The sequence below is a fragment of the Arachis hypogaea genome, chromosome 8, assembly GCF_003086295.3.
Source record: "Arachis hypogaea cultivar Tifrunner chromosome 8, arahy.Tifrunner.gnm2.J5K5, whole genome shotgun sequence".
Classification (NCBI taxonomy): Eukaryota; Viridiplantae; Streptophyta; class Magnoliopsida; order Fabales; family Fabaceae; genus Arachis; species Arachis hypogaea.
Window position 1 is genome coordinate 11,378,643 of NC_092043.1, and position 17,186 is coordinate 11,395,828.

The window sequence follows — 17,186 nt, forward strand, 5'->3', positions numbered from 1 at the left end:
TCATGTGATAATTAAGTAATAAATTATTGAGAATAAAAAAAAAATATATATATATATATATATATATATATATATATATATATATATATATATATATATATATATATATATATATGTGTGTGTGTGTGTGTCAATAATTGGTAAAAAAAAAATACGAAAACGTGTCCTACTTTAGTATACTACTATAATTTAGTGTTTGAAAAATGTTAGATTAGTAATTATTTATTTATTATTTATTTATTTTGCGTAAATTTTTAGGACAAATAATTCACCATGTGGTGTTCGAGTTTTTGTGACGGTTTGAAATTTAATCTTTATTAATTATTTCTAAGAGAAAAAAAAGTGTATAAAGCAAAATTGAAAAAAAAAATATGTTGTGCATACTCACATTTTAACTTCCGAGAGATTTTGGCATGCATGTTGGAAATGTATATATCAATTCTTTGTTATTAGTGAATTCTACTTAATTCTTTCTAAATTAAAAGGCAAATTATCTTTTTGACATGTCTTATTATTAAATAAAATAAAATGAATTGATTTATCATAGTTAACTTTATTTTGGAAAACTACCCATGGCATATACATTTGCGTTCCTTGCTCACCAAGCTTCTATGCAAAACACTCTTGTACTTTCCATTGCTTAGTAGCTCCCACAAACCCCCAAAAATTATATAGTGATGGCCCAACTTTTTTTAAATATATATGATATATCTTCACATGTGATTTTTGTGGTAACTTTTTAAAAAATGACTATGATGATTATGTTTTGGCAGGATAAAACCAAATAAAATGCATGAAATTTTTTATTTGGTCAAACATTCATTGAAAATTGTATGCACCACATACATTTTGTTTTATTCTGTCAAAACATAGTCATCATAACTATTTTTAAGAAAAATATATCATTATTGAAGTCACCTCTATATATATTAAATATAAATTAAAAATTAATTATTTGTAGAAATATATATTAAAATATAAAATATAAATTAAAAATTAATTAAATAATATATTTATATATAAATACATAATAATTAATTTAATGATTGATTTTTGATATACATTTAGTTTTTTGGTGTTTATATATATTCACTACATTCAGTTTACCTCAAGTTGACCACCAATATGAACAAAGATTGCATTTTGCAAGTATAATCAACGGGGACCCATTTGTTGTCCTTCCAAACTTGAAGGCCAGAAACTTTATTTGGGACAAGCAAGGTAATTGCTGACATATCAGTGTGAGGCTCTACTCCCAATGCAAGTTCAGGTTGTGGGCATGCATGGTGGATACATGTTAATCTTCATCTCTAGTTATATTTTTTCATCTCCCAAACTTGACTTCAATGCTTTTTTCTCTAACTCTAACCCTTCCCACAAAAGCTCTAAAGCCTCATTTGTCAACCTTAACATCTCTTTGTTGTATTCTTCTGTCACTTCCCTGTCACCCATCCATAAAATTGGGTACAAATTACATTACATAATCAAGGATTTGTTTAGATGAACTTTCAATAAAAAAAATTGAGTTATTTTTTTAAAAAAAATTTATAAAAAAATAAAAATTATTTTATATTTGTATATATATTTTATACAAAAAAAATTTTATTTATTAATTATATTTGAGTATAATAATATAAAAATATTTTTTATTTATTATATAAAAATATTTTTTTTAAAAAATATATAAATTGTAATTTTTTAAAAAATAAATTTTTTTATTTTTTACTACTTTTATTTTTATTATTAAAATTTTATTAAACACGTTAAAAAATAAAAAAATTATTAATAAAATTTTTTTTATCAATTTAATAGCATCTAAATAAGAGAAGTTCTCTGGTGCTGATGCTGGGTTATCAGCATGTTATACTTTTAAGGTGTATCATAATGAGAAGGTGACGTGTGAAAGGTGTGTGGAGGGTAGCTTGGTACGTGGGTCACAGTTAAGTGTTGGTTAAGGATATGTGGATTTGGGCATTTTTTTCCTATAAGCTCGACGATGATATTTATTGTTTTGTAATGCAAAATAGATATGATTAGAGCTCGAGAATGCAAGAAAATATTTTTTAAAAATAATAAAAAATAAAAAACATTGAGCATTTATTTTTGACAATCACTACCTTAGGTGTATTTTAGGACTAAAGTTTGGAGTAGTAATGATTTAATAGGTGAGAGAAAAAAAATTTAAAAAAAAATTGTTCTTCGTGATAAGAGTAGATTTACGGTTAGCTGATTCTTTTTCATATAAATAAAATGTTCTTAGCACTGCTGGTTAGTGAGTTTGCGGGTTATAATAACAGTTTAGATGGCTAATGTGATGATTAGAAGTGGGTGCTATGTGTATTTTGCTGAATTTTATGTTGTAATTAGATTATATTTGATGTTAATAAAGTATTATGTATTGCAATTTATGTGTCAATTCTCTAACGGCATAAGAAGTCATATAGTAGATTGCGGTAAAAAAAATTTTTTTTGGAAATTAAGTTTGAAAATTTAAAATTAAAATGTACCATCGAAGGTTTAATGAATTTAAAAATACTTGAGATTAGAGTTGAAATATGTTAAATTTTTTCTAACTTTGTTAACAAATTAATTAAAAAAAGATTAGTTAAGCACAAGTATTAGCAGATAGTGGTGGAAAAAATTTGAAGGATATTAGGATTTAAAATTCAAATTGAAGTAATAGAGGTACAATATGAAATAAATATTTTGAGAATAGAGTTGAAAATATTTAAATTTCGTAAATATAGTTAATAAATAAATTGAAGAAAAAATGTTAAGCATGATCCATTTATCAGCAGTTACCTTTTACGCATCACCTTTTCACTATGACACACCTTAAAAATATGCTATGTTGATAATCAGGGTCAGCACCAAAGAACTTCCCTCTAAACAAACACTAAATTATCTAATGGATAGATATTAAACATTTTGCAAATAGGCTCAATTATTTGGTTGGTGTTAATCTACTAGCCGTTACTATATAAAATAACTCATACTTCTTGTATGTTATGAATTAATTAAATAATCCGGCATTATTAATAATTAATCAATTAAGTTTATTAATCACGAACCTATAGGAAGGAGGGTTTTTGAGCCACTTGTCATAGTTGGCCTTAGAAGAAGGAGCCATCATATGGAAAAAATAGTCAACCCACTCTACCTTCTCTTCATGGTTCTTGGTCATCTTTGTCCCATGACCTTCAAAGTTCTCATTAGAAGAGTCATTAGCATAAGGCTCTTTCTCCTTCTGAGGTAGGGCAAAGAACTCCTTTCCCACCTCTTGCAACCGTTTGATCAGCCACGCTGATATTTCGTGGCTGGTCACAACAAAGAATTTCCATATTCTTATGGATAAAAATAATTAAATTTTTTATATTAATTTTTTTTAAAAGTGTTTAAGAAAGAATCCTCATAACCCAATTAAAATTTTCTTATGAATAAGTATTTAAGAAATAGGGTAAAAAAAGTTATTTTTGCTAACTTGATAATAACATGAAATTAAATATCAGTACAATCCAAGTATATACAATTGATACATATTAAAATGTTTTATTTTTTTATTCTTAGCAATCGAATATGCTTTTTGGCAACATAAACAGTATGTTATTTGATTAAATTTTTTATTTATGTTTTAACTTTTTATTTTAAAACTGTTTAGATGTGAAATTTAAAATATTAAGTTGACTATTTAAATTTAAAATTAATTGTGTAAATTATTTTACTATTAAATTTGACATAAAATATATTTTACTAGTTAAAAATTATTATTTACTTTTAAAATTTTATAAAATTTAGATATATTTTTAAATATATACTAACATATATATATATATATATATATATATATATATATATATATATATATATATATATATTAATCGTGGCTAAAATTGTAGCTACAAACTTTGACCAAAAATTGATGGCTTAAATGAATAAATGGGCTGTTAAAATTGTACTTTTGGCTTTTTTTTATTATTTATTTTTCGATTGGATTCATGATCTATTTACATTATCCATTTTTTTTAATCAGAAAAAACGTTTAAAATTTTAAAACTAAACATCTAAAATGAGCAACAGATTGAGGAAGAAATGAAAGGATAAAAAAAAAATTTAAGAAATAAAATAAAATTCTGGCTTCGCAGAGCCACTACGTTGGTAGAATTTGGATAAAAAGTCATTTTACTCCCCAAATTATAGTAGATATGATATAATTAGAGGAAAGAGGGAACTGTATGCATACTTACATATGTATCTACACAAATTATAATTAACAACGAATTCAACAACTTATTACCACCGTGATTATTTGATTCACCTGTGATTTTTTTTTAAAATATAATTGACTGTTTGTGCTTTTTGCTTTTTTATCTGAATTAATTAATTATGTAAAAATATTTGTAGACGTTTATCAAAATACACACATACTAACAAACATTTTCGTCTTTGAGTTGCTCAATTTTGGGTTCAGCCACCTAACACATACATTAATGTTGCTGCCGTAGGCGAGAACGTGTTTGCACGCCTAGTGTCTCCATTCAATAATTTATTTCTTGTAGTTTGTAGGCGTCGTGAATAAATAAACGATAGCTTTACATGTCAAAGACCCTTTACTCAAGTATAGTATATACTCTGTAAAATAAAGTCATAGAGATGAGATAATTTTGTAAAAGAGTGGCGAGAGAGAAGAAAAAAAAGAAGTCATCATATGCAAATCCATATATTTGATTTAGAAAGCAATCAACGGTATAAAAGGATTGTTGCTTTTATTACTGTCTATTACTTTAATTAGAAGTACACTTATGAACATAAGCAAGGCCAAGGTTTTGTAACTCTAGCTCTAAAAGCATCACTGATTGGCAAGTTTGTCAACATATGCTTCAATTTCTTGTCACCATTTTCCTCTTTTCCAATAGCATCTTTTTCTTTCTAATGATAAACTTATCATCTCTGGCAGCAACTGTATTAGACCTTGGAGACTCATTAGCCATAGACCATAGTTTCTTTTGGGGAAATTATATATGTACCCTTTTGTCATCTTTTTTCTCCTCATAACATGGCTCATCTAAATTCATTAAACATTTGAAAGCTCATCAAACATTAATTGAAGTCCTATCAGCTCAAAGTTCTATAGAAATTATTGAGCCTCAAAGAGAAATAGTAAATTGCATCACTCTGCTTCTCCATACCCGAGTCCTTCCTGTAGAAAAATTTCACTGCTTCTAAATTAAGAAGGATCTTGTGGTAAAACTTGGACTTTTCCACCAACAAACACAGTCCAAAGATCAAAAGTAGATATTACCTTCTGCTATGCCCCAATTGTTATGTGCTAGTATCATATCCCGTTGCCCAAACAGGTACACAGTAGATCAAGATTCCAAGGACAAATGAGGCACACATTGTGATAATGGCATACACATAGGCTCTCCAAGGATGATTGCTTTCTCTCATTGCATTGAATTCAGCTGCAAAAGTTGAGACAGTACTCAAACACCCCAAGAGACCTAACTGTGTTCCAATTACAATAGTGTCACAATCTTTGGTAATGACCTGCAAAATTTGTGATGAGAAAAATAAGTTTTTTTTTTTTTTTGCAATGTGAAATTGGTTTCTCTTTATCTAAAACTAAACTTTATATCACAAACCCTTTATAGACTTCATACCAACCATTGGATATCACATCACATGAATCACACTACAACTTTTTTGTGAATGGCTCATATGAATCCACCTTTAGAGGTTGTTGAAGATTTGGATTTGTAACAATAAAATCTTTACATCAGGAATATATTAATATGAATACTAAATGTACAAATGATTCTAATTTGCTATTTCTTGTATGTTTAACACGCTACTTTTGATGGTTGTACTAACATTTTTTTTGTACATTCATAAATCAATGTATCTAGAGTCTAGACACAATTGTAACAATTTCTCAATGGTATCTAATTTAATTGTAATCCTATTACTATTATTAGGTTAGAGATTAGCAAATGCAGCAAATATTGGAGCACTGGGAGACAGAGGAGCACAAAAGAAACTCACTGCTTCCTTTACGGTGGAAAGTGCAGCCATTACACAAGCAGCCGATACATTGGCAATGAGAGTTCCAAATGGCATCCATTTAAACAACCCTGCCCTTCCTAATCCACGACCGTTGAGCCGAGCTAAGAACCATCGAATCCACACGCCTACAGGTCCAACCATGCAAGCGAACCATAACTCGGCACCACTTCCACCATTCTTGAATTTAGCCTTCACCAATGCACCACTCACACCCCATAATATTCCTAAAATCACCAAGAACATCGTCATAGCTGCCAACTGACGTTGGGGGCTATCTACTCTGCAGTTGATCTCAGAGTTATCACCACTTCCTGAACACATATTCAGCTTATTTAGAAGCCACTTGAATCCCTTGGCAGTTTCAATTCCAACTATGATGGAATATCCAACAAGAAATAAGCCTGAGAAACCACGTTGCAAACCCACTCAGTAATGCTAAATGCTAAATAGCCGGCAAAAACACTTCAAAAATTCAATAAGACTAAGATTATGTTTATAACTAAAAGAAAACTTCTCTTATCTAGTAGACCTATTTACCAAATAAAAAACCAAGTATGGCGAAGAGCCAATGTCCGGAGACACTGAGTTGAAGCATTTTCTGATTCCAACCGCTGAAAGTTGTAAGGCTTCCTAGGTAACCAGTTGTTATTGCTATAGCTAGATGTTCTGAAACTTGAGATATGTCGGCTTTGAATACAACACCAAACCATCCCATCAAAAATGAACCAATCTGAAATAACATGTAAAATAATTACATTAAGTTTCATTGTTTTCCAACAGCAATTTTATTTTGCTATCAGTTTAAGCGTACCATTTATTATTATGTAGTAAAGAAGGATTCATAACTAATTTGTAACTGTCTAGTTCTTTAGAAAAAGGCCTTAAGCGCATCACTAGTTGAATATCATAGGAAGGTTCAAATCAGATTTTCAGTTGTTCAACCTAGATTTATTTAAAAAGTACACAATGAAAAAGCAGCTCCACTAACTACAGGATCAGAAACCAAAACTTTCTTATTTGGCCCCACCTTCAGCTTAGAAAGTGCTACAAATTTAGACTACTGTTATAAAAGCAAAAAGATATGAATAATTTAACACACATGGACATGGTGCTTTTAAGCATATAATAATAATAATAATGTGATATCTGAAAAATAGCAAGAAAAATAACATGGAAAGAAACGGCTACCATATTAGCAGGAAGATCAAGGTAAAGAACAGTTTTGTTGCTTGTTAAATTGGCTTCCCCAGGGCCAAATAGCTTCTGCAGTAAATATCTTGTTAAGACCTGCACATATAGTTACTGTGGCTATTAGAATCTTGGTTTAATACCAGCTAAAGAATATCAAAATAAGCAATTAAGCACTCATCAATTACAGGCTAGCAAATACTGTAAAGTTAGTAATCTAATTAAGTTTAACAACTAAGTTTAAGAGGATATTTACGTACCCCTAGAATTCCGAAAACAGCCATATGAATCATACATGAAGCATAGTCCAGAAACTCTGGCAAACCTTTACGAGTTTCCTGAATGTACAAACACATTCAAAAAAGAATGTAAGTCATACCATGATATATATGATTAGATCTATCCACATATAACACTTTACATAAACATCAAATCTTGTCCTAAATTAAAAGTACTAAAAATGAAAACATGAGATGGAGAAGAGAGATAGATAGCTCACTTTCTTTGGTTCTTCAGAAGGCAAAACTGCATCGGTGGTGGAAAGAGGAGAAGCTACGAGCTGAGGTGGCAAAGGCCTAATAGCAGAAGAAGCTCTTGGCGGTTGCAGTTGTTCCACGTCAGCAGCAGTACCGCCATTCTCATCTGATTTTGTTTCATCGAAGGAGAACCTGAAGCTGTTGGTAGCGCTGAACCTTCTGCTCGGAAGAGCACGATCTCCAATGTCACCGGCTTCTGAAACGCTCTCGCTCTCGGCGTCATCGTCGTTTTCCGTGCGGTGGCTGACGTGGCTGGATATGCTGAGTGAGCGCCTCCTAATCGAAGAAGAACCCACGCCACTGTTCAATCTCTCCATTGTTATTCAACAAAGAAAACAAGAACCACACGGGAAACTTGCGCGTCACTGCGTTAAAATCGCAAAACAATTTAAAAAAAAAAAAGCAAACTAATGTAACAGGTTGACTGCAGTTGCCACCCTGCCACCCATGCTTATTCAAACGAATATATTTACATATCAGCAAAAAATATAACTATCATATTTTAGATATAAGAGGTTAAATACACTCAATTTTCTCTATTTTAGATTGAATTAAAGGAGCAACTTTTAATAATCTTAAAAAAATATTTATTTTATAAATAAAAATATCATTCTCTCATTTTAGAAAAACTTTAGGGACAGCAATTTTATTGAATTTTGACCAGCATGTAATCAGCAGAAAAAGGTGAGTCATTGGATGAAATCTCACACCAATCTCACACCATCAAATTATTATTAATGGCTAGTTGATAGCTAATAATCACAAAAATTACTGGCTCCTAGCATTACTCCTCATTTTATATAAATTATATGTTATTTTTTAGATAATATAATCTCTTTATACTCACCTATAAAATTGTGAGGTGGAGACTCTTATTTTTTTTAAAAAAAATTCTGTTTTATTTGTTTTTTTCCTAATATTTTTCGTGTGGCGCTACTTTTCGTGTGGCACAGTGCAATTAATGTGGCGCAGCCACGGGTCCTTGTTTTACCCAACACATTGGTTCGTAATTTGCTACACTTTTTTATTTTTAATATTAAATTAATAACGATATTTTTTAAATTATAATTTATTGTAATATTTTTTTAAAATGTGAAATAAATTAATTTATGAAGTATAAATTTGAACTGTTTAATTTTTATATTCGGACCCTACCTAAATTTTTTTAATTTTTTAAATACAAATCAAACCGTATCCTAAATTTTTGAAACTTTTTAAACACAAATCGAATAATTCAATTTGTATATCTCTTATAATTTTAAAAAATATCAAAAATTACTATATTAAGACATAATACTCATTCTACTTCTATATTTAATTTTTTTAGCCCAATTTACTACTGCTTATTATATTTCATATTTTAATTATTATTATTATTATTATTATTATTATTATTATTATTATTATTATTATTATTATTATTATTATCCATTTTTCATATCTAGATCTATGTAATTATGGAGTTATTGCCTATGGTTATTAGTTAATATTTAGTCCACCGTGTATTAAGAAGGAATGACAGAATAAGGCATGATATTAGATATATTGAAAATACCAAGAATAATATGTATTTAAGGTCACGGTTTTATTTATTTATGATTAAAATTAATTTTTACATATAAATCATTTAATCAAATAAGTCTATTTAAATTATTACACTTGCATGCACACATTTTTTTTTTGTGTTTTTGTTGCACGGAATTCTTTTTTCTTTATCTTTGATACTTCGTTTTTTTAATATTATTTTTTTTTATTATCATCCTCAGTCCTCACCAACATCATTACCCTCTCTTTCTTTTTTTATTTTTTTAATTTTTTTTCTTTTTCTTTTATCATGATCATCATCGTTATAGTCATTGTCATCTTCTTTTTATAAATATCGACTATCGTCGATATTATTATCATTATCGTAGAATTTTTATCATAACGTTGTTTAATCCAAAATTGATTTGGATGTGTTTTTTTATAATTCAATCATTTTTGTGTGTTATTTTCAAACTGAGTTTGTGTATCGCAATTATTAAGTAATTTTGATACATTTCTGAGTTAATTGAGATTTGTAGCAAAAATTTCGGTGTAAAAATTGAAAAAATTATATGTTATTATTAAAAAATTTTGGTGTATTTATATTCTGATAAGTTCTGCATAATTCAAAACTCTTTATCTTCTTCTTCCTCATGTTTTGCTGCTTTTTTTTTCTTTTTCATCATTATCATCTTTTTTTTATTCATTTTTTCTTCTTATTTTACCTTTTTAAGTTTCTTTTTGTTTTACTCTTTTAATAAGAATAAAAATAAAAAAAATCAAACAAAGAAAAAAATATATAATGTTACAAATTACTTGAAAGAGAATGAACCTACATTCATTCAACTAAAAGAAAGAAAGAAATAAGAAAAAAAATATAACATTAAAGAAAATATTTTTATGCATTTTTAACAAAACTTTAGTGTAAAAAGCTAAGAAATTTATGTGCTATTATTAAAATATTTCAATGTATTTTTATTATAATTTCAGAATTAATTGAGATGCATGCCAAAAATAAATCCAGACAAAAAGTGTACTTTATTTAGATCCATAATGCATCGAAATTAAATTTATAATACACCAAAATTACTTAATGATAACCCTCAATGCACTGAAATTACTTAAGATAATCCTCTTAAAACCTTATATCACAATTAAAAAAATTTCGATGTCAAAATTGAGAAACTTCTAACGGTTAAAAAATTTCGGTATTATTTTTTGATAAATTTTGTATAATTCAAAACTTTTTTTCGTCTTTATCATTATCATCTTCTTTTCTTGTTCATCTTCTTTTTATTTTACTCTCTTCATAAAAAGAATCAAATAAAGAAGAGAATGAACCTACATTCATTTAACTGAAAGAAATAAATAAATAAAAAAAAAAGATAAAATGCAGCATTAAAAAAATATTTGTGTATTTGTAGTAAAATTTCAGTGTAAAAATTAAGACATTTATTTATTATTGTTAAGAAATTTTGATGTTTTTGTATTCTGATAAACTCTACTTAATTCAAAACTCTTCTTCTTCCTCCTCTCATCTTTGTTACTACTTCTTTTTCTTGTTCATTATCATCATTTTTTTTATTCATCTTTTCCTTCTTATTTTACCTTTTCAGTTTTTTTTGTATTTTACTTTTTTAACAAGAATAAAAACAAAAAAATCAAATAAAAAAAGAAACATATAATATTACAAAATTATTTAGAAGATGAACCTACATTCATTCAACTAAAAGAAAGAAAGATATAACGAAAAAAATATATTAAAAAAATATTTTTATACATTTGTAGCAAAATTTTAGTGTAAAAATTAAGAAATTTATGTACTATTATTAAAAAATTTCAGTATATTTTTATTCTATTATAATTATAATATAGAACTGAATATTGTTAATATATCAAATTTAATTCATAGAAAAATTGTATGGTAAGAAAGTTCTTTTTTTTTTTCCTTGTTATGGTGAGCTAAAAAATGGCATTTCATTAAATTAGTTTTATTTTTGTTTGTTCTTAGCACAAGATTGATATGTTGGGATAGGGTTGGTTGGTACAGAATTTATTAATAAAGAAAAAATTATGGAGTCATGAAATAGAACTTACACCTCAATGATCTCCGTCAATGAGTTTCTTTTCTTTTCTGTTGACAATGAATAATCCATTTTAAAAAGCTGTCATTTTTATTTTTATGTTTTTTTCATGGAGAAATTTGCTAAGAACCACTAAATAAACATTTGGCACAAACAGGTTTTACATATACATATTTAAAAAATGCAGTTGACACAACACCTCAACTCCCGAAGCACATCATTACCGATTCAGAACCATCCTTAATGCATATACTCATACATTAGTAATTAGGAAAGTTATCAAGTGTGCCATTGTCCTTTTTGAAATAGCAGTGTTCCTAGCGCTAACGGGTAGAATGGGTTTTTTTGTCGTTATTCAAACTCTAAAATTACAATGACGTCCTCGTTTTTTATTTGTGAAATTACATGAAGGGTCAGCTGGATTGGAATGAGGAGTTTGCAATAGCCAAGTTGGTAACAGACTCAGCTGAATTGGAATGAGGAGAGAGAAATAACCAAATTGGTGTTGGGATCGAATGGGCTAGTTAGCAAAATTGGGGTTTCGGTGGTGTCAGAAATGGAAGATGGTGAAGGCTTGAGGGTCGGTAGCAATGCCAAAGGAGGGTGCCACGGGCAGCGTTAGGGGATGTTGGATACGGTGGACCATCATTTAAAGAAACAAATTTCACTTGGATGCATCGAGACCAAAGTGGGTAAAGTATGCTTTGAACTTCCTTTATTTCTTCCTATTTAAACTACTGTATGATCTGCTTGTACATTTGAGGGTACTATGAATTTCCTCGTCCTTTTTAATTTTATTAAAGGGCTATGATCTTGCCAATTTATGTAGGTTGAACTATATATGTATATATTATGAATATCACAAATTCATTAAAAGCAAAAGTATTGTACTCTAATCTTGCACTCTACTGTCAGCTGTATAGTTGGAGTGAGCTTTCGAAAAGGAGTTTGGAGAAACTTCAGACATCTCTGACAACAAGGTTTGTTTCTTTACCAAATGAAAGAAGTAACCTATAACTTTTCACTTATCTGCATGAAAGTGCTGCTCTCTGGAACACTATCACAAACTTTATAAATGCAATTTTAATTATTAAATTCATTGGAAGTGTGATTTTCTGTCATAAGTTACTTAGCATACATGCTTTTTTGAGGAAAAACATGGGTTGATGAATCATTTTCTCATGGAATTGTAAACTTTTGCTAAAACATGTGTTTTGGCAGCATATAAGCATCACAATATTTCAACAAATTCTTTCCTGGATTGAAGAGCAAACTATTAGACGGACAAATACTACAAATAAGGTTAGTAATAAAGACACATTAGATATAGATGATATTTATGATGAAGTATAAACATGTTTAATAGTTTGCTTGCAATTGAGAATGGTGTATTGTGAGGCATTGATGGTGGTTTATTGAGTATTGGATTGTAGGAGAGGTGGGTAATGCTGCTAATGCAGTCGAAAGTATGAATGAGTGAACTGCGGTAATGTTGGGAGTGTGCTCGCAACGTGGTTATTAGGAATTGAAATTTGGGAAGGGTTTGAGTGGGAGATTACAAGTGAGACAGCAAAATGGTTATTTGTTGCATGTTAAGAGTATGTTGAGTTAATGTGAACGATCATGAAATTGAAAATACCAGTTTAATGATAGTGTTTGAGGTGTATGGTTGTGAATTGTTCTTGTTTCAATCAGGTTGCATGAAATAACTGCTTGTTGAAATTGGAGTTGATGAGATATATTTGAAAATAATAATTTCAAGACCTACTCGGTTTGAGCAATTGAGATTAGTTGGTGTGCAGGTCAGACAAAGTGATTCATAATGGAAGAGGTTCGTGGGTCCTGGATGGAAGGCGCATTTGCGGATGAGGCGGTATTGGATGGAGTGAGTGAAAGGGTGGGGGACGTTGCCTTTGAAGAGGTATGTGTTGGGGAGGTTTGGTTAAAAGTTGTATTTTACAATGCGGCAACTCAATGTGAATATGCAAATAGCTTCATTATTTAATTTTGGCAATGTGGACTCAATACATGAATTAATTTTGTTTTCAGGAAATAGCACAAGATATGGGAATGGAAGATGATGAGGTTGAGGTAGGAGGAGGACAGCAAAGTGTTGAGAATGGAATGGACGCGGCTGAAGTTGTGACAATAACGGCTGATGATTTTTTGCGAATGGAGTTCAACAATCCTAAGGAAGCTGCTCGCATATATGAAGAGTATAGTCGGGTGAAGGGTTTTGCTGTTCGACAAGGTAAGAAGATAAAAAACAAGAGAGGAGAATTTGTGCGGATTACGTATTTGTGCAATAGACAAGGTTTTCGGGAGAAGAAATGGTTAGAAAAGCAGGATCGCAAAAGAGAGCACAAGGTTGTCACCCGTTGTGGGTGTCCTGCCGAGATGCGGATAAAGCCAAGGATTGGCACGGGAAAGTGGTTTGTAGCCCGTTTTGTGGATGACCATAACCATGATCTTTTGCCTCAAAAGTTTGTGGAGTAATTGCCTGCGCACAGGAGGATCTCGGATGTTGACATAGCACACATGGATAGCCTACGACAAGTGGGAATTTCAATCCCGAAAATATATGAGTCGATAGCAGCACAAGCTGGGGGTTTCAACCGCGTATCATTCACCAAGCGAGACATGTACAACGAGGTTAGGCGACAACGGTCCTTGCAGAATGGTGATGTGAATGCAGCACTAAGGTTCTTGGAGGTGGCTTCTAGGAGAGATGAGAAGATGTATTGGAGGTATGAGGTAGGGGTTGGTCAACACATGTGTGACTTATTCTGGAGTGACGGTCGTAGTCAGGAGGATTTCAGATTATTCGGTGATGTTCTTGCCTTTGATGCTACCTATGGACGAAACAAATACAATCTTCCAGTTGTTGTTTTCTCTGGGGTTAACAATCACAACCAGACATGTGTTTTTGCAACGGCAATGGTATCAAGTGAAACACAATCTTCATATGTATGGGTTCTAAGAAAGTTTCTTGAATGTATGGATGGCAGAGCTCCGAAGGCCATAATAACTGACGGGGATAGATCAATGCGAGTAGCTATCCAGGAGGTCTTTCCCGATGCTCATCACAGGCTTTGCGCATGGCACCTACTGAAAAATGCTACTTCCAATGTATGTATGCCGAGGTTCACATACTTGTTTAGGCACTGCATGCTAGCAGACATAGAGGTGGAGGAGTTTGAGTTGCAGTGGGAAGCGATGGTGAGTGAGTGTGGCGTGAAGGATCATGAGTGGGTGAAGGATTTATACTCGAAGAAATTGCTTTGGGCAACAGCTTACATACGTGGAAGGTTCTTTGCTGGCATTAGGACGACTTCCCGATGCGAATCATTGCATGCGAAGCTTGGGCGGTTTGTGGAGAGCAGGTACGGGATTCTTGAATTCATAACAAATTTCCAACGGTGTGTGGAATTCCTCAGAGACAACGAAGATGAGCTCGAGTTCCGATCATCATATGGGACCCCTGTAATCCAAACAGAGTTTCCCGAGCTGGAAAAGTCAGGTGCAATGAATTTCACACGTGAGATTTTTGCAAGATACCGGGAGTCATTGAAGAGGTGTGTGCGTGTAACAGTGTTAGGGTGCATAGAATCGGAAGGCACATGCACATACGTGACTCAGAAATATAGGAGGCCAGAGAAGAGGTGGAATGTGACTCACCATGGAATGTCCGACACTTTTGTATGCACTTGCTTAAGGATGGAATCTTTCGGAATTCCTTGCGTCCACATACTTGCAGTGCTTGTCCGATTAGACATTGGATCCCTCCCGAAGAGCCTGGTGCTGCAACGATGGTCGAAGGCAGCCAAGGTTGAGATGTCTGGGGTTAATCAAGTCGACGACACGGAGGCACTTTATCGTAACCGTGTTGGTGCTTTCTTGCAACATTGCAAAAGGTTCGCTCGGGTTGCTTGTCAGAGTGAAGAGAACTTCAAGGTGTATACAGAGAAAGTGGTGGAGGACACACTGAGGCTAGAAATGATGAATGGAGATGCTGGTGATGGTGCAGGGAGTGGTCATGCGGCGCAGGGGGTTAGAGACCCAATTGGTGTTCGCACAAAGGGGACCGGGCGAGCTAATGAACCGTTTGGATCAAGGGCTGTCAAGCGGAGAAAGTGTAGCACATGCGGTTGCCTGGGACATAGACGTACTCGATGTCCCAATGGGCCACGAGTAACAACTTCATATACAGAGCAGAACACCGTGCCAAGTCAGCATATGCCTAATAGAGACCCAACGGTGATATGGGATAAGCAAAAGATATTTTTAAGCATGTCAATTTGTTTATAGGGGACGGTCGATGTTAAGCCATGATTTGTAAATGTTGCAGGTGTCACATGCTGGCAATGGAAGCAACAACCGTCGAAGGAGAGTTGGCTAAATTTGGACGTAAAAGAATGATTTATGGTAAGAGTGAGATGCTGTCAAGGAATTGGTACATGTGTGTTGGCAACAGGTAAACTAATGTCAAAACTGAACTGAATATGTTTCATGTTTCTAAAGAGATGATACCCACAGTGTCAATTAATTTTATTTGAAGATTTTTCTTCTTAATATGAATGAGGTTATTAAATTCGATATGAGGTAACCATGGTGATTACCATCAGCTTGACCCATAGAACACGGTGTTTCATTTGCAAGTATGTGCAATTTCATAATATAGAATCAACCTGTGTTACGTAACAATCAAAAGTTTTGATTCTCAAAGCAATCCACCTAGATCTGAGATCAACCCCAAAGGTGATTTTAGAGTCAAGTCATCGCATGAGTACAACAAGCACATGAGAGTACCCATTATTAAATTTCGGAAACATTTCTCCATGTACAAACAAGAGACTGGTATAGAATAATTGGGTCACTGTACTTCTCAATTACTATAACCTGAAATTTACCTTGTCCAAATTTATCACAATTGACATTTAGCAGGAGTACATACAAGATACCACATGCAGCTTAGGTTGAGTTACACAAGTGCAGGAAACCATTAATAAGCATCAGCTTTAAAATGTTGTTTATAAAAAGTGTATAAAGTTTCCACTTCAAAATTTCTAAGCTGAATTTTAGAATTTTAAATCTTAAATTCGCAACTTAGATTAAAGATTTAAAATAGTACTTAATTTCATTTCCGTTTTGCCACTTTGGATGACTAACAAAATACAATTTAAAAACAATTTTTAGAAACTAGTTTGGATGTTATAAACGAAAAGAGAAACGTTTTTTATACAGATACATCTTAGTCATTTTATCACGTTCAAATATGTACTTCATGAAGAAAACCTACTAATTATAAACAGCTATGAATAGTTAGATTTAGAAGGACGATAAAAGACTTGAAGTTCATAGATTACTACCATTTATCTTTTCATTATACAATTCTGTCTTGCGTGGATTTGTATCATTGGCCATCCAAGAACCCCTAAAACTCCTGTATGTTGGATATCACTTGTTCGGTTATCTACATTATTCATCTTTCTGACCGATCTAATTAGAATTGGAATAAATTAATATTGTTTAAATGTAAAATAAGTTAGACATGTACGTAAACCGCTACATTCCGTTTTCGATAAAAGCGGCAAGGCACAAATATAATCGGCAGGAAAGTTGAGAGGTTCACTTCTCCTTCGTAGCTAAATTCGACTGTAAGAATTTCACCTAAAACCGTGAAATGAGAAAATTATTTTTTGAGGTCACCACGCGATTTTGAAAGGATGATATTGCCAACTCGGTTGGAAATGTTTATATTGTCATAACTATTTAAATTACCTGTGCGAAT

The 17,186-nt window shown here is 31.7% G+C and overlaps 2 protein-coding genes and 1 pseudogene across 13 annotated transcripts; 1 reads left to right on the forward strand and 2 right to left on the reverse strand.

The window, feature by feature from the left end:
* Window positions 1–493: 493 nt before the first annotated feature.
* On the reverse strand, window positions 494–4,988 carry LOC112704996 (flavonol synthase 1-like; annotated as a pseudogene).
* Window positions 4,705–8,404, reverse strand: LOC112706095 (uncharacterized). 3 transcript variants are annotated; one of them, XM_025757205.3, is made up of 7 exons: window positions 7,751–8,404; window positions 7,512–7,589; window positions 7,252–7,350; window positions 6,601–6,793; window positions 6,043–6,464; window positions 5,300–5,547; window positions 4,705–5,197 (listed from the first exon to the last, which is right to left on the reverse strand). In XM_025757205.3, exons 1-6 carry the CDS (start codon window positions 8,102–8,104, stop codon window positions 5,320–5,322), a joined length of 1,374 nt encoding a protein of 457 aa, XP_025612990.1. In that variant the 5' UTR covers window positions 8,105–8,404; the 3' UTR covers window positions 4,705–5,197; window positions 5,300–5,319. The 3 variants fall into 3 exon arrangements, with proteins under 3 accessions (XP_025612990.1, XP_029144153.1, XP_029144152.1); XM_029288320.2 differs by having other exon boundaries at window positions 4,705–5,213; window positions 7,751–8,281; XM_029288319.2 differs by having other exon boundaries at window positions 4,705–5,547; window positions 7,751–8,335.
* Window positions 8,405–11,644: 3,240 nt separating this feature from the next.
* On the forward strand, window positions 11,645–15,991 carry LOC112706097 (protein FAR1-RELATED SEQUENCE 5). Of its 10 annotated transcripts, none has more exons than XM_072200671.1 (6): window positions 11,645–12,083; window positions 12,311–12,375; window positions 12,617–12,697; window positions 13,187–13,316; window positions 13,445–15,652; window positions 15,744–15,991. In XM_072200671.1, the coding sequence occupies exons 5-6, from the start codon at window positions 13,934–13,936 to the stop codon at window positions 15,792–15,794; spliced, it is 1,770 nt and encodes a 589-aa protein (XP_072056772.1). In that variant the 5' UTR covers window positions 11,645–12,083; window positions 12,311–12,375; window positions 12,617–12,697; window positions 13,187–13,316; window positions 13,445–13,933; the 3' UTR covers window positions 15,795–15,991. The 10 variants fall into 10 exon arrangements, with proteins under 10 accessions (XP_072056772.1, XP_072056769.1, XP_072056776.1 ...); XM_072200668.1 differs by having other exon boundaries at window positions 11,815–12,083; window positions 13,198–13,316; XM_025757208.3 differs by having other exon boundaries at window positions 11,822–12,092; window positions 13,198–13,316.
* Window positions 15,992–17,186: the final 1,195 nt, after the last annotated feature.